The sequence below is a fragment of the Bombina bombina genome, chromosome 2 (genome assembly GCF_027579735.1).
Source record: "Bombina bombina isolate aBomBom1 chromosome 2, aBomBom1.pri, whole genome shotgun sequence".
In the NCBI taxonomy this organism is placed as follows: Eukaryota; Metazoa; Chordata; class Amphibia; order Anura; family Bombinatoridae; genus Bombina; species Bombina bombina.
This window is the reverse complement of record NC_069500.1, coordinates 974707367-974734374: the sequence shown is the minus strand read 5'-3', so window position 1 is coordinate 974734374 and position 27008 is coordinate 974707367. Positions and strand designations below refer to the sequence as shown.

Genomic DNA, 27008 nt, shown 5'->3' with positions numbered 1-27008 from the left:
AGTGAGGAGGGAATAAGTAATAAAACTATACAGCAAATGTTGTTTTTTACTATCTCAAAATGGTTACTGTTCCTTTAAGTCATCTTCAATTGTTCTTGTCAATGTGATGTCATTAATCCTGTATGAATCATTGTGTCTTAGGTAAGCAAAAGACTTATTGACATATGGCCTTGATGGTAATATATCTAGATCAGATCTTTATTGCCTGCTCTCCCTTAATCCTTTTTCCGATATGATTAAACTACTTTCTTTAAACAAAACATTAACATTTTCCAGTATAATAAAAATAATACATGTATATAATGCAAGAATACAACAAAGATAACTGATATATATATATATATATATATATATATATATATATATATATATATATATATATATATATATATATATATATATATATATATATATATAAAAAGAGTTGATAGTATGTGTGTGCATCAATAAGAAGTAGGAAAACACTGTGATAAACTTTATTGATCACATATTATCTTGTCTAGAGAAAGCAGTCAAACAAATTGCGTGTTCACCTTAGTTAATTAAGTTCTAAGCTTTTGACAGTTAAAATCGGAGCTCAATGTTGATATTCAGTTAGACAGTATGAGTCAATGCATATTTCTAGATCAAGCTCATGTCAGTCAAAGGAAGGGCAGATTTACTCTTCGGAATAAATATTTCCTATTTAAAAAAAAGCTGTAAACAACAAACCTGACTTTATAAGGTTTTATTATTAACTGTATAACTAAAAGCAAGTGTATTAATTAATTGTGTAGATAATTAAATCACATTATAAATTCATCAGTGGAAAGCATTTAATTTGAGTGCTATAATTATTGCAATTTTCCAACTACAATATTTAAAAATTCTCATTGCTGTGATATATAGTGATCTTTAGCAACTGGTAATATGGTAAGGCATGCACCCTGCATAAGAGCATGGAAGGAGGGGTGGGTGACCCCCCTCCTCCTGTCGACCCACAAAAATGTAGGGTCAAGTGTAGGTGAGAGTAGTGGAGTGAAAGAGGTAAGAAATAGGAGAGGAACAAGAAGTAGAACAGCAGTTGGGTGATAGAAGGCAATAGGAAGCTAGCATAGTTAACTAAGGAGACTTACCCCATGACGTCCATGCAGGAGCTGCTGTCCAAGGTGCTCGCTGGTTGCAGGAGTGCTTGTTGGAGCAGGAGGAAGGAGCTGATGCGGAGCCCAGCAGTGCCGCAGGGAGGCCGCGGTCATCCAGGAGGTCGCACCCACCGAGCATGCTGAATCCAGAGTTGCAGGCTGGGAGGCATCCCAGGGCAGCGGAGAGGAGCAGGAGCGTGATCTGGGAACCAGTGAGGAGATCCGGCCGGAGTCGCCTGGGTGCAACAAGCAGGAGCAGCGTGAGTGGAGAGAAAGTCACACAGGCCGATGACGTCATCAGCGGTGGACCGGGAGTGGTAATGGTGGCTGGGCAGGAGGATGCAGGTCTGCCTGGAGAGTTGGTTGCTGGTTGGAGGTTGGGTAAGGCAGCGGAGGGCAGGAGCAGCAATGATGTGGGCCGGAATGGCTTAGAGCTCCTGGGAGCTGAGTCAACGGACAGGCAGCATAACAGCAGGGGGGGCGGGTTAGGGAGAGGGGGCCTCTCCTTGCTTGCCAGAAGTGGGGCTGAGTAGCACAATGAAGGGGCTAGTAGACAGAGGCAGGGATGTAGTAGTATGTGTAAGTGGAGGGTGGGGGTGCTGTTAGGGGTAGAAAAAGAGGTAGAGGCCAGAGGGAAGGGGGATCAGGACCTGGACATATGGGAGTGCTGAGGAGTAGTGGTAGAGCTAGGGGCAGGGGTCAGGCTCGGAGTGCTGGTGTAGCCATGAATAGGGGGCAGGTGAGGGGGAGGGATGAGGGTGTGGCCATCAATAATGTTACACCCCTTTGCTCTACAGGTGAGCAGGATGAGTTGGATGGCCTATCCTGCAGTGCTGACAGGGGAGTTCCAGTGGCATCAGCAATTCTTGACCTGGACGGCGATTCCATATGGATGGATACTGCCTACAGTTATCTAGACGGTGAGGACTTAGGGGAGGGCCATCTGCTGGACATTCTATGGCGGACCAGGTAGGAGAACTGGCTGCCTTGGTGCAACTGCTGCAGACATTATCACCCACATGGGGCTCTGGGGGGCAATGGGCTGCCAGGCCTGGGAATGAGGTGAGGGGACACACAAGGGGGGGCACATTTGCCAGGGACCTAGGGACCAGTAAGTTTACTTCACCCATTCCTCAGGTGGAGAGGCAAAGCCTATCGGGACACAACAGGGGTCAGAGATCAGCAGGACGTGAACGGCCTAGAGGAGGCTCTAGGTCACCTACCAGAAGGAGGCACCCACGGGAGGTGCAGGACTCCCCTACGTGGGGAAGGCTGGAGGGAAATGAGGGTAAATGGACCAGGGACAGGAGATCTAGGTCTAATCATGTGAGGAGCACGTCTAGGCGGGATACTACCAGGAGGGGACACGAGTCGAGACGTAAGGACACAGTGGTTCCATCCGCCCCTAGTGGGAAGAAGGACAGTTAGGAAAGTGCACGAGCAGGACCGAGTACGGTGCCTATAGTAACAGGTGAAGCATCTGGGTAGGTGGGGGGTTGCAGCGTGCTTGAAAGTGTGAGTGGTGAGGGGTTCTCGGGGGCTTTGATTAAGGGCCTACAAAAACTGCTGCAGTTAGTTTTTGGACAACAGGGTCGGGGAACAAGGGCGGGAATGGGTACCATATGGAGTGCGGTTGAAAAAGCATGGGTGCCTCCTACAACGGTGACGGAGGGGCCGTGAACGGTGGGGACTGCACCGACTCTGGCAGTTGGGGTGACGAGTGCGTCGGGAGCAGGGCAAGCAGGTGGCAGCCTTAAGGTTTCGGAACAAGCTTTTAGACACCCATGTTTATGCTCCATTGGGCCTTTTGGCATTCATTTGACGCTAAAGTTAAAGGAGCGCATTTGGAAACAAGAGTATTTAGAAATATTTGCGCTGCTTCCTCTGGATCAGGTGTGGGAGGTTAAGGAGGATACCAAGGGGGATCAGACAAAAAAGGAGGAGGAGGAACATAAAAAAAGTTATAGGAAGTTGCCCAAAACCTTTGGGAACTGGTCCAAGGTGTTTTGCATTATGTGTTATCTGTGTTACATTGCGTTATTTGTGAGAAATTTGCTGAGCAAAGTGCAGCATTATTTTGTTATCTGGACGAGATTTACGAAGCCTATTGGACTTATGGGGGTATGCCATGGTTGTAGTCCGACGAACAAATTTGTCAGCATATCGCTGTCCGTCCAGAGATGAGATGGGACGATAGGGATATGGGCATTTGGCTCGAGATAATGACCCCTCTGCGTTTGGGCCAGTCCTTTCGGACCTCTTCAGTATCAGGAAGCTCCGGTAGCGGCAGTTCAGCAGTGGCTATTAGAAAAGAGCTGTGTTTTAAATACAATGCAGGTTTAGAGCCTTGTAAATACAAGCACGAGTGCTCCGGCTGCTGGGGGTGCCCACTCTATGTCAAAGTGCTTTAAGAAAGGGAAAATAGGAGGGAAGGTTGGGGACTCCATTGCTCAGAGCACGGACGCCAGTGAAGGTAAGAGATATGGTGCCTTGGTTAGGACAGTAGGGTAGAGTGCAGGGTAAGAAAGCAGATGCAGAGCTGATATTGACAGGCTTTAGCTCTGGTTTCCTGATTCTGTTTGAGTTGCCATTTCCGAAAATTTGAGGTCAGCCAGGGACTTTCGAGTGGTAGTTAGGGATAAGGTCAGGAAAGAGGTTGAGGTGGATGGCTGGACCATTTGCATTTCCGCCAGTACCTGGCTTGAGGGTGTCACCATTGGGGGTTATCCCCAAAAAAGTTCCAGGACAATTTAGGATGATTCACCATCTGTCTCATTTAAAGGGGAATTCGGTCAATGACGGTATTGACCCCTCATTGACGCAAGTTAGGTATGCCTCTTTCGACAAGACTGTTGCTTTGGTTCGTGAGGCAGGGGAATGGAGTACTCCTGGGTAAAGTAGATATTGAGGCGGCTTTCAGGCTGCTTCCGGTCCACCCTATTTCGCATCATCTTCTAGGGTGTTATTTCGAAGGGGAATACTTTATTGACTTATGCTTGTCCATAGGGTGGTCCATTTCGTGCTCGTATTTCAAAAAATTTAGCAGTTTTGTGGAATGGGTCGTCAAACGGCGAGCTGTGGTTAGTTCGGTCATCCATTATTTAGATGACTTCTTGTTTGTGGGCCCTGCCGGGTCCCAAGTTTGCAATCATTTGATGTCAGTATTTTCGGAGGTGGCTGCAGATAAAACGGAGGGACCGGTGACTGAATTTAGTTTTTTGGGGATCCAAATAGACTCAGTGGCCGGGGAAGGCAGGCTACCCCTTGATAAAGTATGGGATCTGGTTGGGGTGGTAGAGGGTTTCTTGCGTAGGACTAAGGTGAAACTGTGCGAGATGCAATCCCTGCTAGGTAAGCTTAATTTTGCTTGCCGAGTCATCCCGGTGGGGAGAATTTTTAGCAGAAGGCTTTCCTTGGTGATGGCCGGGGTTAAACAGCCAGTACATAGGATACGTTTAACTAGGGAGCTAATGGATGACTTAGGTGTGTGGGTACACTTTCTGAGAGAATTCAATGGGGTAACCATTGTTAAAGAGACGTTTGTGGCGGGGTCTGACCTGCACTTGTTTACAGATGCGGCAGATTCAATGGGTTTCCGGGCTTATCTCAGGGGCAGATGGTGCGCTGACTCATGGCCGGCAGCTTGGGTCACAGCAGGGTTAACCAAGAACTTAGTGTTCTTGGAACTTTTTTCTGTTGGTAATGGCGGTTAAGATATGGCAGGAGGAACTTCAGAAAAAAAAAGTGATTTTTCATTCAGATAACATGGGAGTGGTGCAGGCTCTTAATCGACTGACTGCCAATCCCCCTTCCCTCCCAATGGTGAGACTCCTCAGAGTGTCTGTGCTGGAATTCCTGCGCTTTAACATACTGTTTAAAGGGGTGTACATACCTGGGACTGCTAACATCATTGCTGATGCTTTGTCTTGTTCGCAGTGGGACCGGTTTCAGAAGGAGGCTCTGGGTGCCAATCATGTGGGAATGATATGCCCAGCAGACCTTTGGTATTTAGGTACCTAGGCTTGATGTCTTTGGTTCGGGGAGCTGTAGCTCTAAACACTTGGGCCTAGATTTGGAGTTCGGCGGTAAAAGGGCTGTTAACGCTCCGCGGGCTTTTTTCTGGCCGCACCATAAATTTAACTCTGGTATCGAGAGTTAAAACAAATGCTGCGTTAGGCTCCAAAAAAGGAGCGTAGAGCATTTTTACCGCAAATGCAACTCTCGATACCAGAGTTGCTTACGGACGCGGCCGGCCTCAAAAACGTGCTCGTGCACGATTCTCCCATAGGAAACAATGGGACTGTTTGAGCTGAAAAAAAACCTAACACCTGCAAAAAAGCAGCGTTCAGCTCCTAACGCAGCCCCATTGTTTGCTATGGGGAAACACTTCCTACGTCTGCACCTAACACCCTAACATGTACCCCGAGTCTAAACATCCCTACCCTTACACTTATTAACCCCTAATCTGCCGCCCCCGCTATCGCTGACCCCTGCATTACACTTTTAACCCCTAATCTGCCGCTCCGTAAAACGCCGCCACCTACGTTATCCCTATGTACCCCTAATCTGCTGCCCTAACATCGCCGACCCCTATGTTATATTTATTAACCCCTAATCTGCCTCCCACAACGTCGCCTCCACCTGCCTACACTTATTAACCCCTAATCTGCCGAGCGGACCTGAGCGCTACTATAATAAAGTTATTAACCCCTAATCCGCCTCACTAACCCTATCATAAATAGTATTAACCCCTAATCTGCCCTCCCTAACATCGCCGACACCTACCTTCAATTATTAACCCCTAAACTTCCGATCGGAGCTCACCGCTATTCTAATAAATGGATTAACCCCTAAAGCTAAGTCTAACCCTAACACTAACACCCCCCTAACTTAAATATAATTTTTATCTAACGAAATAAATTAACTCTTATTAAATAAATTATTCCTATTTAAAGCTAAATACTTACCTGTAAAATAAACCCTAATATAGCTACAATATAAATTATAATTATATTATAGCTATTTTAGGATTAATATTTATTTTACAGGCAACTTTGTAATTATTTTAACCAGGTACAATAGCTATTAAATAGTTAAGAACTATTTAATAGTTACCTAGTTAAAATAATAACAAATTTACCTGTAAAATAAATCCTAACCTAAGATATAATTAAACCTAACACTACCCTATCAATAAAATAATTAAATAAACTACCTACAATTACCTACAATTAACCTAACACTACACTATCAATAAATTAATTAAACACAATTGCTACAAATAAATACAATTAAATAAACTATCTAAAGTACAAAAAATAAAAAAGAACTAAGTTACAGAAAATAAAAAAATATTTACAAACATAAGAAAAATATTACAACAATTTTAAACTAATTACACCTACTCTAAGCCCCCTAATAAAATAACAAAGCCCCCCAAAATAAAAAATTCCCTACCCTATTCTAAATTAAAAAAGTTACAAGCTCTTTTACCTTACCAGCCCTGAACAGGGCCCTTTGCGGGGCATGCCCCAAGAAAATCAGCTCTTTTGCCTGTAAAAATAAACATACAATACCCCCCCCCCAACATTACAACCCACCACCCACATACCCCTAATCTAACCCAAACCCCCCTTAAATAAACCTAACACTAAGCCCCTGAAGATCTTCCTACCTTGTCTTCACCTCACCGGGTATTACCGATCGGTCCTGGCTCCAAGATCTTCATCCAACCCAAGCGGGGGTTGGCGATCCATAATCCGGTGCTCCAAAGTCTTCCTCCTATCCGGCAAGAAGAGGACATCTGGACCGGCAAACATCTTCTCCAAGCGGCATCTTCGATCTTCTTCCATCCGGTGCGGAGCGGGTCCATCTTGAAGCAGGCGACGCGGATCCATCCTCTTCTTCCGATGTCTCCCGACTAATGACGGTTCCTTTAAGGGACGTCATCCAAGATGGCGTCCCTCGAATTCCGATTGGCTGATAGGATTCTATCAGCCAATCGGAATTAAGGTAGGAATTTTCTGATTGGCTGATGGAATCAGCCAATCAGAATCAAGTTCAATCCGATTGGCTGATCCAATCAGCCAATCAGATTGAGCTTGCATTCTATTGGCTGTTCCGATCAGCCAATAGAATGCGAGCTCAATCTGATTGGCTGATTGGATCAGCCAATCGGATTGAACTTGATTCTGATTGGCTGATTCCATCAGCCAATCAGAATATTCCTACCTTAATTCCGATTGGCTGATAGAATCCTATCAGCCAATCGGAATTCGAGGGACGCCATATTGGATGACGTCCCTTAAAGGAACCGTCATTAGTCGGGAGACATCGGAAGAAGAGGATGGATCCGCGTCGCCTGCTTCAAGATGGACCCGCTCCGCACCGGATGGAAGAAGATCGAAGATGCCACTTGGAGAAGATGTTTGCCGGTCCGGATGTCCTCTTCTTGCCGGATAGGAGGAAGACTTTGGAGCACCGGATTATGGATCGCCAACCCCCGCTTGGGTTGGATGAAGATCTTGGAGCCAGGACCGATCGGTGATACCCGGTGAGGTGAAGACAAGGTAGGAAGATCTTCAGGGGCTTAGTGTTAGGTTTATTTAAGGGGGGTTTGGGTTAGATTAGGGGTATGTGGGTGGTGGGTTGTAATGTTGGGGGGGGGTATTGTATGTTTATTTTTACAGGCAAAAGAGCTGATTTTCTTGGGGCATGCCCCGCAAAGGGCCCTGTTCAGGGCTGGTAAGGTAAAAGAGCTTGTAACTTTTTTAATTTAGAATAGGGTAGGGAATTTTTTATTTTGGGGGGCTTTGTTATTTTATTAGGGGGCTTAGAGTAGGTGTAATTAGTTTAAAATTGTTGTAATATTTTTCTTATGTTTGTAAATATTTTTTTATTTTCTGTAACTTAGTTCTTTTTTATTTTTTGTACTTTAGATAGTTTATTTAATTGTATTTATTTGTAGCAATTGTGTTTAATTAATTTATTGATAGTGTAGTGTTAGGTTAATTGTAGGTAATTGTAGGTAGTTTATTTAATTATTTTATTGATAGGGTAGTGTTAGGTTTAATTATATCTTAGGTTAGGATTTATTTTACAGGTAAATTTGTTATTATTTTAACTAGGTAACTATTAAATAGTTCTTAACTATTTAATAGCTATTGTACCTGGTTAAAATAATTACAAAGTTGCCTGTAAAATAAATATTAATCCTAAAATAGCTATAATATAATTATAATTTATATTGTAGCTATATTAGGGTTTATTTTACAGGTAAGTATTTAGCTTTAAATAGGAATAATTTATTTAATAAGAGTTAATTTATTTCGTTAGATAAAAATTATATTTAAGTTAGGGGGGTGTTAGTGTTAGGGTTAGACTTAGCTTTAGGGGTTAATCCATTTATTAGAATAGCGGTGAGCTCCGATCGGAAGTTTAGGGGTTAATAATTGAAGGTAGGTGTCGGCGATGTTAGGGAGGGCAGATTAGGGGTTAATACTATTTATGATAGGGTTAGTGAGGCGGATTAGGGGTTAATACATTTATTATAGTAGCGCTCAGGTCCGCTCGGCAGATTAGGGGTTAATAAGTGTAGGCAGGTGTCGGCGACGTTGAGGGGGGCAGATTAGGGGTTAATAAATATAATATAGGGGTCGGCGGGGTTAGGGGCAGCAGATTAGGGGTACATAAGTATAACGTAGGTGGCGGTCGGCAGATTAGGGGTTAAAATTTTAATCGAGTGGCGGCGATGTGGGGGGAGCTCGGTTTAGGGGTACATAGGTAGTTTATGGGTGTTAGTGTACTTTAGGGTACAGTAGTTAAGAGCTTTATAAACCGGCGTTAGCCAGAAAGCTCTTAACTCCTGCTATTTTCAGGCGGCTGGAATTTTGTCGTTAGAGCTCTAACGCTCACTTCAGAAACGACTCTAAATACCGGCGTTAGAAAGATCCCATTGAAAAGATAGGTTACGCAAATGGCGTAGGGGGATCTGCGGTATGGAAAAGTCGCGGCTGAAAAGTGAGCGTTAGACCCTTTAATCACTGACTCCAAATACCAGCGGGCGGCCAAAACCAGCGTTAGGAGCCTCTAACGCTGGTTTTGACGGCTACCGCCGAACTCCAAATCTAGGCCTTGGAGGGCATATAGGCAGGTGTGGAGCCAGTGGATGGAGATTTTGTGGAGGTGGTGGTCAGTTTCCAGTTTGGGTAGTGATGATATGGATCGAGGAGTGGAAGCAATTGGGGGTATCTAGGGCTGTTGTGAAATGGAGAGTGGTGGCTTTAGCCTTCTTGTTTAAAGGAAGATATTACAAAGGTTTTTTCGGTTCAGATGGCCGTTCGCAGCATTTGTGCAGGTCGGGTTTTGGTGGATGGTAGGTGCCCGGTGTTCGAGCGTGTGCTCATCTGTTTTTGAGGCAGCTCTGTTCATGGCTGCTTTTGTTGTGGCGTTTCTGGTGCTTTTAGGATTTCGGAGTTGGTTGTGGTAAATAAATTCGGGAAAGGCGAGTAGCAGTTTGGGGATGTGAGAATAGAAAGTGGTGGCCTTGAGATGTGGCTTCGCAGATCTAAGACGGACAAATATGGGAGAGGGAAGCTGACACAGCTGTATGCGGTTGAGGGGCTATGTTGCCTGGTGGACTCGGTGGCGAGTTATTTGGGGGTTTGGCCCATGAGGAAAGGGTCCTTTCTGATCCATGAGAATGGTACAGTGTTATCTAGATTTCAGTTCGTGGCCCTCCCTATGTTTTATATTGAGGAGTTTGGTGGATGTTGCAGTCAATGTGCTTCGTGTGTTTGCCTATTTTAGGTCAATAAGTGGCTAGTGGTACCTTCTGCTGGGTTGCATGGTAGAGATTCAGAACTGTGGGGCGTGTTGGCTGAGCTTGGCAACACGTGGGTTTGGTGGGCAAGCACTTTTGTTAAAGTTAGTTGTTATTTATATTTATTATGTATTTAATAAAATTGGGCTGCGGCCTTTTCACCCCAATAATGGTTGTCAGTCATTTTATTTAATGGAGCGAGTTTACATTAGGGGGTTCACAATTATTTTATTACACATCGTTAGACTACAAAACTGGTTACCTGTGGCATTGTCAACAGGGACTGAAAAGCAATAATCATCTTCCACATTTAATGTTTCATATGAATTGCTCTCAACAGAATGAAGGTTTTCTTTTTCTTCAGTATATTCCAGTTCATGATGAATATTTGCATCTTCGTCTATTACTTTATGTTGCTCTTCTTTGTCTTCCTGAGCATTTTCAAATGTCAGGGAAATGGATTTTTGAGCTGTGAAATTTACAAATTAGCGTAAGTAACATATGCTTAAAATGATAATCATAAACAAGCTTCTCAATAACATCACATCTGAGCCATTCAGATACATCGCAATAAGAAACACCACCATAGCTAGAGTATCAGACCCATCTACAAACTTTTACATAGACATTAAAGGTACACAATTAAACATGCATGTTTCAGATAAAGCATAAGATTTTAAGATACACATAAATCCTGGCAAAAGATCACAGGAACCGGACCAACCAAAGCTTTGGGTTAGGGTATGTCCGTAAGGTGCGGTGGAACAAACTGTCAATAATACAGCACATAAAAAGAAGCTGCACTCATAAAGCTCAAAATCTTCCAGTTTATTCAATGTAATAAAACAGACACAGAAGGCACATAATGTACATCTTACGCGTTTCAAACTACACAGAATGCTTAGTTATAGATGAATAAGTGATCTGTGTAGCACAAAACGCGTAAGATGGGCGTTATGTGCCTTCTGTGTCTGTTTTATTCCGTTGAATAAACTGGATGATTTGGAGCTTTATGAGTGCAGCTTCTTTTTAATGTGCCATAGGGTTTTAAGAGACTCTTCAGTTTACGTCTATTATCAAATTTATATTTTTCTCTTGTTGTTGAAAAGCATACCTATATAGGCTCAGGAGCGCTAATGTTTTACTGGGAACTAGCTGGTGATTTTTGACCAGACAAAAACGCCTCATGTAATTGGATAATGAGATGTGTTCAGCTAGCTCTCAGTAGTGCATTGCTGCTGTTGGGCTGACTTTAACTATATGTTTAACCCTTATATGAGCCTTAAACAAATGTTTATATGCAAGCAATAGTGTAGTAATAAAATAATCTAAGAGGAAGATTTATTAGGCTTCATTTGCAGAATTTGAGGCTTTACAGTGAGTCTTGTATGAGTAACCACAGATAAAAGAAGATGAAACTGCTTCTTTATTCTCTCCGGTGCCTTAGAGGTGGTAAGATAAATCAGCCTGACACTCTCTAGAAGCATTTAATGCATGTGTATTGCAGAAATGTTTCCTTTTAAAATGCTCTGATGTCCATTTCAATTTTGATTACAATGTTGCTATAAAGGGCTAGATTACCCCAATATAATAGTTGTACGTTTCTATTAGTAAACTACTGGTCAATATAATAGCTTTACTGACACATTTAGAATATAAAATTACATTTTATCACAGGCAATGTACAGACTGATTTTGAAACCACACAGACTGTTAATAGTTAATTAGACATACCAGCACTGGGTTCCATGTCAATATAGACATCATCCTGATCATGTTTCTCCTCTTCTGCAAATGTTTCATAGCCAGTAGATTTTGCAGTGTTCTGGAAATCAGGGAAAAAACTAAATTAAATAATTGGATTATTGTATGTATAGGCCTTCTGAAAGTTCAAGAGATATGTTATATATCAAATTATTCTGAAATAGATCAGTATTTATTGCATACATTGCTGCAAACAGATGTTTATAATATATATATATACACACACATATATATATATATATATGTATATATATATATATATATATATATATATATATATGTGTGTGTGGCCCTTACACAAAAAAAAGTGTTTTAACTCTTTCCCCCCCCCCCCCTCTATTCTACATAGCATTAACTTAAAGGGACACTCAATCAAAATGAAACTTTCATTATTCAGATAGAGCATGCCATTTTAAACAACTTTCCAATTTAATTCCATTAACAAAATGTGCACAGTCTTTTTATATTTAAACTTTTTGAGTCACCTGCTCCTACTGAGCATGTACAAGAAGTGTGTATGCGTTTGTGAATGGCTGATGGCTGTCACATGGTACAGGGGGAGTGGAAAAAGACATAACTTTTAAAATTGTTAGAAAAAAATCTACTACTCGTTTGAAGTTCCGACTAAGTGCTATTGCATTGTCTTGTTATCTTGCATTTGTTGATAATGCAAATCTACTGTGTTGACTGGTCCTTTAAAGAGGAATTGATGTTTTCTTTTAAAAAAATAACATTTTAACTTAACCTTCCATTGCCAAAAAATATTTAGTGAGTTTAAATTATGGTAGTTATATGCATAATAGAAAAGGGACATGAAACCTTCATTTTTCTTTTATGATTCAGATCGAGCATGCAATTTTAAACAACTTTCAAATTTACTTCTATAATTAATTTTGTTTTATTCTCTTGGTATCCCTTGTTGAAAAGATAACCTAGGTAGACTTAGGAGCTGCTGCTTGAACTCTGCACATACAGTATATGCCTCATGCTATTGGCTTACCCATGTGCATTGTTGTTTCTTCAACAACAGAGACCAAGAGAATGAAGCAAGTTAGATAATGGAAGAAAATTAGAAAGTTGAGAAAAATAAATTGATATCTAAATAAGTTAGAAATGTATTGGAAGCAATGTGCAGGCAGCCATTAACATAATGAATAAAATAGTACAAAGAGAAGAGCGATTGATAGTATCATCAATTGCCAAAGAATGACAAAAAGTCTGCAGTCGAGCCTATAAGTTATAACCAATAAATGTGGTATTTTATTGTTTGAGTGTGATCAAAATCCATCACCTTATCAAATAGAGCACAAATAAAAAATGCACATACAAAAGTAACAGCCTCTCAGATTAATGGACAACAGGTCCGGAAAACTCAGCCAATACAAATAAGAGGCACTTTGTTTACACCGTACGCCTCAAAATAACTGTGTCCGGACGCAAGTGTTCCAAGTATGAATGTAGTTCTTAGTGCAGCCGCACGCTCTAAAGTTGGAAGACAAAAAAGTGTGTTTCAACTTATATGAGCTATATGGTGTCAAAACGATTACCTCTATGGAGAATGTGTCGGCCAATGATGCTGTACTGGAGGTTATGATATGTACCTGAAGATACTTCCACAGGTGCACAGGTGCAGTTGCTGATATCTCACCCAGTATAAAGCAACACCAATATAACCTATAATTTATGTATCATTGATCATTTTTGTGAAGACAAATTATAATAAACATAGAAAGAAATGGAAGGAAGTTAAAGGGACATGAAACCCAAAGTCTCCTTTGTTGTGAAAACAAGAACGCGCATGGGTGAGCCCAATAGCATGAGGCATATATGTGCAGAGTCAGCAGCTCATGATCCTAGCTTGGTATTCTTATCAACAAGGGATACCAAGAGAATAAATCAAAATTAATAATAGAAGTAAATTGGAATGTTATTTAAAATTGCATGCTCTATCTAAATTATGAGAGAGCCAGGCCCTAGTTGTGTTATAAGGAGTTAAGGCTTGATAAACTGTTATAGAGAGGTCTTAAAGGGACATGAAACCAAAAAAACTTCTTTCATGATTCAGACAGAATTAAAACAGAAAGCACCGGGGGGGGCGGAGCCAGCAACCAAGCAAGAGAGACGTAAGAGAGCTCCCGCTGCAATTTATCTAATATTGAGGGGGAATGGGACTAATCCCCTGCAATTTACCCCAAAAAACTATCTTAACCTCTGCAGGATACTTTACTCTCTATTTGAAGACCCCGGCTAATTGTCGCTGAGGTGGACACAGCACTTGATCATCTGTATCAGCTGGGAAAGGGCTAGGCTTTTTGCGGCCCGCACACATCATGGCGCCAAAAGTTAAAGAAACCTGGTCAGACATATACGCAGCTTTACAGGATCCGAGTTTACAGATGTCGACCAGATTTGCGGACATGTCTACCCACCTAAGATTGACGGTAACACAGTGTGTGCAAACGGAGCAGGAAAAAGTGGAAAGTGTTTCTTCGCCGACTTACAAAGATCGTCCCTGTATACAAAGGAAGTGGCTACCGGGCTTTATACCAGACGTTTCTGGGTCTCCTAGCAGCCCGGCTCAGAGAGATGCGGCAAGCGCCTTGGATCCGAACTCCGTCCACTTGTTAGTGAAGAGGGAGTTCAGTGTAAATACTGGGCAAGTAAATATGCCTTTTGAAGCTCGGAGCCGAAAATTTTCTTTATTGCCACCCGACCACAGCCACCCGGGTCGCGACTTTGCACGTAAGCAGGAAAGAGGAGCCTTCACTGAGCCTTTTAACACAGCAGAGACTTTAAAGAGGTACAGCCATATAATTTATAATAAAGATCTTTCGGACTACCTTTCTCTACTGGATTATGACTGGGCTATCTCCCATACTGTATCAGAGATCGATGCTCAGAGTGTGTTACTACCTGAGCCATGCAGGAGAGACTTCCTACTTCATACTGCAGTACTTTTGAACCCTTTCGATCCGGGTGGCTAAACTTATAATGACTGCCCCGATATCTCAAATGCCCAACTCCTGCTGGTTTGTGGTTGGAGTTATATATGCTGCTTTATCACACACTTTCATATCCTATAGCCTCTTACATTTGCTATTTGTAACACTCTCTCCCTTAAATATCAATGCTACGGCCATGCAGTGAATGATACAACTATTTGTCTGCCTTACAAATACAATATGACTATGTTTATGTTACTTCCTCAATTACTTTAAATGCACATAGATGCAGGATATGGAGGCGCTCACATATAAGGATCATGCTCTAGAAACTCTTAACATCTCTTTGGGTTGAAACAACGGTTATACCACGTTGTTATTTAACACTAATTATTTTCAAAAGTTTCAATAATATCTCTAATTATGGCTTATGCATCCCTAGATGGGACTACAGTTCATTTGGCCTGTGTGTTCTCATTTCGGTTAAGATATGGGTTAGTATTTTCTCTCCATGTACTAGTAAGACCCAGTTTAGAGGATCTGAGGATCTTTATTGAGCTAAAATATTGTTCATCATAGAGCTAACCACCTTGATAAGTGCCAAATAGCAGTTAATAGATATCACCCTTCATTAACCTTATAACCTCCCAACCTTTAAGCTTAAGCCGCAAACTTAACTTCTTATTTTTATATATATACCTCATACAAGAGCATACAGATGGCTTGTTAGAAAATAAGAGAAAGTAACCGAGATGTAGCGTTAAACTGTATGCTCCTGGTTATCTAATATTTGTTTATATCTGTTTTTCCTATATAAGTTGTATCTGTTCCTGTTTCGATTGTTTGCTGCCTATATACAATTCATTACTAGTATAAGGATTGAGTCTGGTTAAAACGCCTGGTTTAACACTATCTTCCACCTCTAACCTAACTTTGATGGCCAGAGCCATTTTTCTCTTTTCATATTGTTAATGCCTTAGTAAAGACAATACCTCCCATGCCTCCCATATAATAGATTCTTCCGATCTTAAAACATACTTCTTACTATTACATTCAGCCAGGCTCAGGATGTTTATTCCTGAAGCCACTTAGATTTTAGCATAAAAGTCTCTCATAATCTATATTTTCTCTCAGAATTATCCCTGGTGTGTTTTACATGTGTTATTAACTGACTTCCATGTTCATGCTGAAGCTTTTTATATGTATGTTCAAATGTTGCCACATCCCTTTATAGTTCTAGTAAAGCGCACAGTCTGTAAGGTGCCCATATCCCTATTAGTAAGCAGGGTATAGTGTCTGATGATGATAAGGTCCATTTATAGATGCTGCTGGGCCGTGTCTACTGGGAAAGCATGGTCCAGCATATAAGTTTTTATCCATTACTTGTAAAGGCGTGTGGGCTTTGACTGCAAGGCGTTAGACATATGGTGTGCTACAGGTTATAAGATAAAATAACTAAATCGGTTCAAAGTATCTGGGTACTAACTGACAGTATATACGGAGTCATACTATCCGTAGTAATGTCAGTGAGCATACATGTAATTTAGTTTCTCCCTAGTATATTCTGGTTCTTTATAATGTGTTTAATACTTATTGTTGTCTATATGGGTGCACGTGATCTCTCTATTTCTTAAGTGTTGTGTTATATTTATATGTATTATTGACTATAATTTTCTGTGACTATACAACTGTAATCCCTAGCTTATCTATGCTCTTATTTATATTTCTAGCACATAATAGTTTTCTTGATTGAGCCTCTCTCCTCCCTTTCCCGCCGGTACTTATGCCTGCGGGTCATATCCCTTCTCCCTCTCCAACATCGCCTAGAGGTGGCACTTCCCCAGGAGAGGGGCTCACCCAGAAGTCCCCCAAACCCCCTAGTCTCCAATTAATCTGATGACCCCCCCCATCTGACAATACACTATATGACTCTAGGTCCCCTCTATTGGAATATAAAGGTTTGATTATATTTATATTAAGTAATAACACCCTAGTCTCTCCTAAATTTGTCCCTGGCGTAGACACACTAACTGGCTCTGCCCCTCCACCACCCCCCCCTTCCCCCTTATTACATTTTGAGCGTCTCTTGCCCGCTGCATCCCTCTTCCCCATATAACTATAGAGTCACCCCCTCCCTAGTTTTACCCTCATCTGATTAGCTACCTTACTTGTCTTTGTATATAACTAGGAGAGGATCATTTTTGCTTATACTACATCTGTTATACTCTAAAACAAAACTGAAGTCTCTTTATGTGATGACCCATATCGTACGGAAATGTTTGTGATATTAGAATACGCTGTCTCCTAATTTTGCTCTGTAAACATTGTTTTGTGAATGTTCTGTGACATACCTTATACTCTGTACTGGTTTTTGACTTCAATAAAAAGATAATTAAAAAAAACAAACAAAAAAAAACAGAAAGCACCAATAATCAGCACTCGATTATAGAGAGTATATGTGGGTAAGGATATCAGCAGAGTAATAAAATATAACTTTTATTGAAAATACAAATAAAAATCCATAGGAGACGGATAACATAAATCACAAACAAAATATTAAAAACAGAACAGATGGAAACCAGTATATAAGCTCTAGGTGATGGTGTGTATGATGTACAGACCTGAAAAAAGAGACTTAATCCACATATGAAGCCTAATAAAACTGGTGGAAGCAATTTTGCACCAGCAGCTATCAAATACAGAGTATGGTCTAGAATAAGCAGATAGTAGTAAAGCAATGTTGTTGCCTATAATACTGGGATAGATAAAAGAGAAACCACATATGTGGTAATGTAACCTATATTAACATACGGAGCACGGTCCCTAATTGTACTGGTTGGGGGCAAATAGCCCAGTTAATGTTTTGCTATCTAAGCCTAAAATACAAATATAGCAAAAGGTATTTATCTAAACCCCAGAATGCAGAAGCCTAAATCCAAATGTGGCACAATTTTCACACAGATGAATAATAATGTTAGTATGAGGAAAACCCCACTGACATAGTATCAAGTATTGTAATGCAAATATAATAATTAGGCTAGAGAGAGGATGTGGAACAAATTTCACACATCAGAGAGGAATATAGCTGGTTGGCGGTCGCCTGATGAGCATTTCGCCGTAGCTTTCTCAAAGGCAAACCGACTGCAGGGATGTTTACCCTTTAAATATCATATCCTGGCCTATCAGATGGGGTAAAGTTTTCACACCCATCTCAAGAACCTATCCAAGATTGGAGTGATCTGATTGGGCCCTACGGTCATGTGACCGTGACATGTTGATTAGGGAGGATGACGTGATCATTCATAGGGGCGTGATGTGAAGCGTCATGTATACTCCTACCAAAACTAATTTGTTGTAGATTGGGAGGTGTGTCTCCTACATATGCTGCAGCATTTATCACAGTTATTCATGAGACAGAGCAACAAACAATTTTATTCAGAATATAGCCATCCTATATCCTAACATTACAGAAAATAAAAAAGGCTAACATTACAAAAAATAATCAACAATACTATCCAAAATAAAAAATAAACCTAATAACTATAAAAATAAAAAAGCCCCCACAAAATAAAAACACCCCCTAATCTAAGAATAAACTACCAATAGCCCTTAAAAAGGCTTTTTGTAGGGCATTACCCTAAAGAAATCAGCTAATTTACATTACAAATAAACAAAGTCCCCCTAACAGTAAAACCACCAAACCCCCCAAAATAAAAAAAACTAACACTAATAAACCTAAACTACCCATTGTCCCTAAAGTGGCATTTGTATGGGCATTGGCCTTCAAAGGGCATTCAGCTCTTTTTCTTACAGGCGGGTCCATCATCTTCATCCACAGTGAAGGCGGCACGGAGGTCCGGAGTGGTCTTCCCAGATGTGGCGGTCTTCCCAGATGTGCATGGAGTGAAGGTGGTGAGGAAGTCTGGAGCGGTCTTCCCAGATGTGGCGATCCTTGGCGGTGGTCATCGGCGGTCCTCGGTGAAGGCGTGGAGGTTCCTCTTCATGTGTTTGTCTACCACATACTGAAGATTGAATTCAAGGTACCACATATTTATTGGGGTACCTTGCATTCCTATTGGCTGAAATTTTCAACACAGCCAATAGAATAAGAGCTACTGAAATTTTATTGGCTGATTTGAACAGTCAGTAGGATTTCAGTAGCTGTAATCCTATTGGCTGTTTTGAAAAATTCAGCCAATAGGAATGCAAGATACCCCAAATTGATTGCGGTACCTTGCATTCAATATTCAGTATATGACAGACATTGGATGAAGAGGAGCCTCCATGTCGCCTAGGACCACCGCTGCCGCGAGGACCGCTGCAACAGATGACCACCGCCAAGGATCGCCACATCTGGGAAGACCGCACTGAACCTCCACTCTGCGCTGCCTTCTCTGTGGATGAAGATGATGGACCCGTTTGGAAGAAGACCTTCTCTGCCAGACTTCTGAAACCATGAGTACCTATTTGGGGCTTTAGTATTAGTTTTTTTTTTAATTTTTGGTGGGGTTTTGATTTTTTTAGATTAGGGTTTTTTGGGCAATTTCAAAAAGAGCTGAATGCCATTTTAAGGGCAGTGAAAAAGAGCTGATTGCCCTTTTAAGGGTTATGCCCATACAAATGCCCCTTTAGGGCAATGGGTAGTTTAGGTTTATTAGTGTTATTTTTTTTTATTTTGGGTGGTTTGGTGGGTGGGGGTTTTACTGTTGGGGGGCGACTGTTTATTTTTAATGTAAAAGAGCTGATTTCTTTAGGGCAATGCCCTAAAAAAAGCCCTTTTAAGGGCTATTGGTAGTTTAGTATTAGATTAGGAGGTGTTTTTTATTTTTTTTATTTTGAGCGGTATAGGGGTATTAGTTTAAGTTTAAATTTTATTATTTTGGATAGTTTGTTTATTTTTTTCTGCATTTTTACTTTTTTATTTTTTGTAGCTTTGGGGGATGCATTTTTAACAAATAGACTGCCCTCTGGGCAGGCTTATCAACTAGTATAATATAATTGAATATTCGCTAAGCTATAGGACTAATTAACAATATTATATATTAATTCTACCTCCATTTTACCAAATAAAATTATTTTTGTAATTATTGCAAGCTTCAAGATTGAAGTTTTTGGCACGATTCCAGAACAAACAATGAATCGGATATGTACAAACAAGAAAAAAAGGTCCAAAAGCTTTGGTGAAAGATAAAAGTAATCCTTTAATGTTATGCCATTAAAATGTGAGCACAAAAAATAGTGAAGAGTTGACTGGACTTACGCGTTTCAGCAATTGCTGTAATCATAGACATTTATAAACCCCAGGGCAGGCTTGCACATTGGAAATTATATTGGACATTTATCAGCTGTTCAACATTTTGTGTTTTGTTCTTACCACTGGTTGGTGTCCTGCTCTTGTATAGCAAGCACTTTATGCTCCTGGATTGGCTTGGTGAAGATCCCATGTCATAAAGGGCTCTGTTGATTGACCTATAGAGAGAAGGGGTGGAGCACAGCGATACGTGCCTCTCCTGAATTGAGTCTCTGGAGTTGAGATGACGGAGGTGTGGCACGCCGGAATGGATTCCTGAAGTTGGAATTAACGGAGCTGTAATTACTCTTGTTTGCATATTGAACGCTTTGTGGTGAGTTTGAACATTTATATCAGTTGCTTGTTCCATTTGATCTTTCAGCCTGTCCTTTTAATATGGTGCTATCAGATTATTATTCCCTATTAGACTTGTACTTTTGCTTGCTTGAATGAATCGGATAGTAACATCCGCTTCATTGTTTACCATAGCATCATGTCAATTGCCCCTTGACAACATTGCGCATGCGATCTCATGAACAAACATAGTGATGTCAGAGCTCAAACTGACATAATTGGTTGATGGCCTCTGACACGACGATAGGTTGTGCGCATGCAGCATCTCCTGTTGTACACTCTTCATTGAGTATAGTGTGTCAGACGACAACGGCTCTGATTGGCTGCAATGCTTTGGTGTTTTAAAAAATAAAATATAATAACAAGAGGGGCTGGTGGCAGACCGCAATGCCGAGGAGCAACGCCAAGGCGTATGTTAAGCTTGCTAGCTGGAATATAATAAACTGACAATGATAGTGGATAGTACTTTTTATTTAGCAAAAGTTAAGTTGATGAGTTTACCATCACTTTAAATTGCAATTTGAAAAGATTTGCTATCACATTTTTTCAAACAAAAACAAAACAATTTTTTGAAAATTTAATTAGTAAACATGCTAAGATTTTAGTTCCTGAGAAAAGCAACATTTTAGTAGAAACAATAACTTTATAACATAAATACATAAATATTGTCTTTTAGCCCAAGCTCCCTATATTTTTAAATGCTGCAAATTGATTAAAAGTGGTGCGGTATTGTTAGTGGTGGTTGCTATAAGCAATATCAAGTTGAAAGTAAATGGGTGCGCTCAAGTGCAAACAGAATTTGTGCGCGTCGAGTTAGAGCAACTGAAGACCTAGCGTAAAGTGTAAGAGGTAAAAAAAAAATCTGCACTAAACATAACATAAATACATTAAAAAAATGTTACACTCATATATATATACTTTCTTATAACAATTATTCACATGCATATTAATACCATTATTATAAGGGTTAAAATGTACAGTATATGATATATGACAAGGTATTTGACTGGAAAGGGCTATAATGTATATACAGCCATACCTCATTGTATTGTGCTTTGCTTTACTGTGCTTCACAGATATTGATCTTTTTACAAATTAAAGGTTTGTGGCAACCCTGTGTTGAACAAGTTTATCGGGGCCATATTTTTCCAACATATATACACATACAAACACATGAATAAACATGAATAAACATATATACACACACACAATTATATATACACACCATGAGCAAAAAGATTACGACTCGCTGACGGCTCAAATGATGGTTAGTGTTTTTTAGCAATAAAGTATTTTTTAATGAAGGTATGTACATTGTTTTTTTAGACATAAAGCTATTGCACACTTAATAGACTGCAGTATAGTGTAAATATAACTTTTATATGCACTGGTAAACAAAACAAAATTGTGCGACTCACTTTGCTATATTTGCTTTATTGCAGTGGTCTGGAACCTAATCCTCAATATCTCCAAGGTACGTCTGTATGTTTAAATATGTGTATATGTGTATATGTGTATAGGTGTATATGTGTATAGGTGTATATGTGTATAGGTGTATAGGTGTATATGTGTATATGTGTATAGGTGTATAAGTGTATAGGTGTATAGGTGTATATGTGTATAGGTGTATATGTGTATAGGTGTATATGTGTATAGGTGTATATGTGTATAGGTGTATATGTGTATATGTGTATAGGTGTATATGTGTATAGGTGTATGTGTAGCTACTCTGCTCTATAGAACATTATTCAAAAACAATCTCATATAGTGACAAAAAGAAACATCTATCTGCACCATTGATCACACAGAGTAGCTGCAGCAAGCTATTTGTAATGCAGGTGTGGCTATACTTACCATCTATTAGGATTGTTATGTTTATTGTCTATGGGGCTGTGTATATACATTTTGTGTATGGTGTAGTAGTGGAAGTAAGTTATCATTTATGCAGGGTGATTTTTATATTACACACTAAGATATGATACACTTGTAGGTACACTCATTTATGATTGCACATTTATTTGAATTATTGATAAATACACATGGGGGTCTATTTATCAAGCAGCGGATGCTGCTTCTGACCCTCTCCGCTTCAGTTCCGACTGAAGCGGAAGTTAAGAAGCAGCGGTCCTAAGACCGCTGCTCCTTATCTCGTCCTCCAACTCTGAGGTGGCGGATAGCAATCAGCGCGATCGAATATGATCGGGCTGATTGACGCCCCCTGCTAGCGGCCAATTGACTGTGAATCTGCAGGGGGCGGTATTGCACCAGCAGTTCACAAGAACTGCTAGTGCAATGATAAATGCTGACAGCGTATGCTGTCAGCATTTATCGATGTGCGGCGGACATGATTCGCTATAGCGGATCATGTCTGTCCGCACCTACATAAATAGACTCCATGGAAGTATATTAACTCATTCGATCACTTATAAAAAGAACACAGATGACATTACTTGTTAAAAACATATACACAGGTGTATACTAATTATCAGGTGAGATAGCTGATTGGCTGTGCATTGGGGGGTTGGGTTTCAAATGCCTTTATCAACGCACATTTGTTTGTCTGAGGAAGGGCAGGAATCCTCAAAAATGTTCACAATAAAACTTCTTGTTTGCTTTAAAACCAGAGAGTGCAATTGCCTTATATTGTGATATTGTTTATTGCCGCACCCTGGTCCTGTGTCTCCAAGTTTATGATAGTGCAATCTCTTCAAAGACTATATATATATATATATATATATATATATATATATATATATATATATATATATATATATGTGTGTGTGTGCGTGTGTGTGTATTTATGTGTTTATATGTACATACATTCATACATACATATATAGTGCCCTCCACTAATATTGGCACCCTTGGTAAATATGAGCAAAGAAGGCTGTGAAAAACTGTCTTTATTGTTTAACCTTTTGATCTTCTGTTAAAAAAATACACAAAAATACTCTGCTCTCAAGGATATAAAAAAGCTTTATATTAAAAACAATAATCTTTGTTAAATATATGTGTGACACAAATATTTGCACCGCTATGAATTCATATGGGAAAAATAAATTTGAAGTGTATTCCCATTGATAGTTTACATTTTTAGTGCACCTGTGTGACTAGGAGCAGGAAATTGTTCAGCCATGACTTCCTGTTTCACATGGGGTATAAATAAAAGGTAACACATAGGCCAAATTCCCTTAGTCATTCATCGCAATAAGTAAGACCAAGAAAAATAGCTGTGACCTGGCAAAAGGATGTTAAGCTTAACAAAATTTGGTAGTGGCTATAAGAAAATAGCAAAAGCATTGAAAATGACCATTTCTTCCATCAGGGCAATAATTAAGAAGTTCCAGTCAACTGGAAACGTTATGAATCAACCTGGGAGAGGACGTGTGTATATATTGTCTCAATGCACTGTGAAGAGGATAGTTTGAGTGGCCAAAATATCTATAAGGATCACAGCTGGAGAATTGCAGGTTAGCTGCATCTTGGGGTAAGACAGTTTCCAAAACTACAATCCGATGTCACCTACATCACCACAAGTTGTTTGGAAGGGTTTTAAGAAAAAATCCTCTACTCTTATCCAAAAACAAACTCAAGCCTCTTTAGTTTGCCAGACACTACTGGAACTTCAAATGTGATCAGGTTATATGGTCAGATGAAACCAAAATAGAGCTTTTTGGCAATAAACACCAGAGGTTGGTTTTGCACACACAGAGAGGTAGCCATATTGAAAAGTACCTCATGCCCTTGGTTAAGTATGGTGGTGGCTCTTTAATGCTTTGGAGCTTTTTTTCTGCCAGAGGATCTAGACATTTTGTTAGGATACATGGCATCATGGACTCTGTCAAATATCAACAGATATTAAATGAACACCTAACTGCATCTGTCAGAAAGCTTAAAATGGGCTGTTGATGGATCTTCCAGCAACACAAAAATGGTTTACTAACAACAAAATCAAGTTCCTGCCATGGCATCCCAGTCCCCTGACTTGAACCCCATAAAAAACCTGTGAGATGAACTGAAGAGGAGAGTCTATCAGTGTCGTTATCGAAATTTGAAGGATCTGGAGAGATTCTGTATGGAGGAATGGTCTCAGATCCCTTGCCATGTATTCTCCAACCTCATCAGGCATTATAGGAGAAGACTCAAAGCTTTTATCTTGGCACAAAGTATTGGGGAACAAAGGGAAGTAGCACAAAGTATTGACTAAAAGGGTGCCAATAATTGTGCCACACATAAATGTAACTTTTTTTTTTAATTTGGATAAACCTGTGTTGTGTTTGTAATTGTTTGATATCCATGAGAGTATTCTTGTGTCTTTTTTAAACAAAAGATCAAAGGGTTAACCAATAAAGACAATTTGTCACAGCCTTCTTATTTACAAAGGGTGCCAATATTAGTGGAGAGCACTGTATACACATATAAGCACATATATAAACATATATACACATGCAGATACATATATACACTTTGGAGCCCTTTCCACTCATAGTTTGAAAGTAGAAAAATATATTTTTTAACAATCTTAATATTTAATAATGTTTTCACTGTAAATATTTTACATTCCAATGTACTTCACTTGGTTTTTGTATTTTTAAATATGCATTTCTATTTCTATCTCTATGTTTATATATATATATATATATATATATATATATATATATTCAATACATGTATCTATTCATATAGATATATAGGTATAGATATATATATTTCAACATGTTCATTTTCTTCTATGTGAAGAACATTGGGATGTAAAATATTTATAACTATCTTTAAAGCCTTATGAAACAATCCTACAAAAGCTTTGTAAAATGATGCAATTTAGAATCTATAGTAGATGGAAAACCCTGTGTTTATAAGAACAAAAATCCAGCTATTTGAGGACAGTTTCCAAGCACTACCTTTGCCTCCAGCAAAAATAAAAAAATACAGCAGCTGTCTTCACTCAGCTGAGGAAATGTGTGGGATTTAATTGTAACAACACATACCTAGAGCAATATTATATTCATCTTTAATTTGCTCAGTTATCACATTGTTTTGTATATCTAAATATGAACCAAGGAATTATATGGTTTGGCTTAAGTGTTTGTTGAATAAAAATGGTGTGAATTATCATGAAAATACCTATCAGTGAAACAATGATAAAAGTAATGTTACAAAATAATGTCAAATGTATATAACAAGCATTAATAAATAAAGTTCTGTGAAAATGGTTTTAATTGTGATGATATAATTTGTTTGCTGCAATAGTTTTGTGATAGAACAAGAAGAATAAAAGGCACATAGCATGATAGGGTAGTATTTGCTGAAAGTATAGGGAACACTTCTTAAAGGGATAGGAAGCCCATTTTTTTAATGTAATTATTCAGATAGAGCATGTGATTCTAAACAACTTTCTAATTTATGGTTATTATCATTTTCTCTTTGTTTTCTTAGTATCTTTTGTTGAAAAGCAGGAATTTATGCTTAGGAGCCAGCCAGTTTCTGGAGCACTATATGGCAGCAGTTTTGCAAGAATGTTATCCATTTGCAAGAACACTAAATGTCAGCACTATTCCTGCCATGTAGTGCTCCAGATCCCTACCTAGGTATCTCTTCAACCTACCTCCAGATCCCTACCTAGGTATCTCTTCAACCTACCTCCAGATCCCTACCTAGGTATCTCTTCAACCTACCTCCAGATCCCTACCTAGGTATCTCTTCAATCTACCTCCAGATCCCTACCTAGGTATCTCTTCAACCTACCTCCAGATACCTACCTAGGTATCTCTTCAACCTACCTCCAGATACCTACCTAGGTATCTCTTCTACCTACCTCCAGATCTCTTCAAGTAAACTGAAAACTTTTTAAAATAGTATGCTTTGTCTGAAACAAAAAAGATAATTTTTCGGTTTCATATCCCTTTAATTTTTTAGCGCCGTTATGGCATTGTATTCCATCTAAATGGCGATGGGCTTTAGCGCCTTTAGGCCCTTCCTGGATGTGATCGTGGTCTGGAGGGCGTGCCTAGCGTCATAGGGACGCCCCCTGACCCGATCCCATAATTGAAATCTCACAATCGCGTGCACGATCACGGGATTTCAATTTGTCTATATCGGAACATAGTTCCGATGTAGACATTATGACCCTGTCATGAAAAGGTTAACTCTATGACAGGTGAAAATGTTGTTTCTTTATACCTGATTTGTGGGAGCTTGGTTTCCACAGATTAGGAGCAGGTCGGCTGAAACTGGATTTAGAAGGGATTTCTGTATGACACAGTGGCCTCTAGTTATCAAGGTCTGTCGGTGCAACGTCGCCCCCTGCAGACTAGCGGCCAATGGGCCGCCAGCAGGGGGGTGTCAATCAACCCGATCGTACTTGATCGGGTTGATTTCCGGCGATGTCTGTCCGCCTGCTCAGAGCAGGCGGACAGGTTATGGAGCAGCGGTCTATGTGACCGCTGCTTCATAACTGCAGGCTCGCCAGAAACACGGGGCATCAAGCTCCATTCGGAGCTTGATACATATGCCCCAGTGTCTCCACCTAAAGGGAACGCCCTAGGGATAATAGAGTGTGTGGCCCATGTAAAATTTACTTAAAGGGACAGTAAAGTCAAAATTAAGCTTTCATTGATCAGACAGAGAATGAGATTTTAAACCACGTTCCAATTTACTTTTATTATTTAATTTGCTTCATTCTGTTATTATGCTTTGTTGAAAAACATTCCTAGGTA

General features: G+C 39.9%; 1 protein-coding gene across 1 annotated transcript in view; it reads right to left on the bottom strand.

The window, feature by feature from the left end:
* Positions 1-27008, bottom strand: part of LOC128649929 (B-cell scaffold protein with ankyrin repeats-like) — an 896039-nt gene that overhangs the window by 317287 nt on the left and 551744 nt on the right. The window contains exons 5-6 of the mRNA XM_053703492.1: positions 11677-11767; positions 10205-10411 (exon numbers count right to left, since the gene is read on the bottom strand). Coding sequence (XP_053559467.1) covers positions 10205-10411; positions 11677-11767 — 298 coding nt within the window. The remainder of the gene's footprint in view (positions 1-10204; positions 10412-11676; positions 11768-27008) is intronic.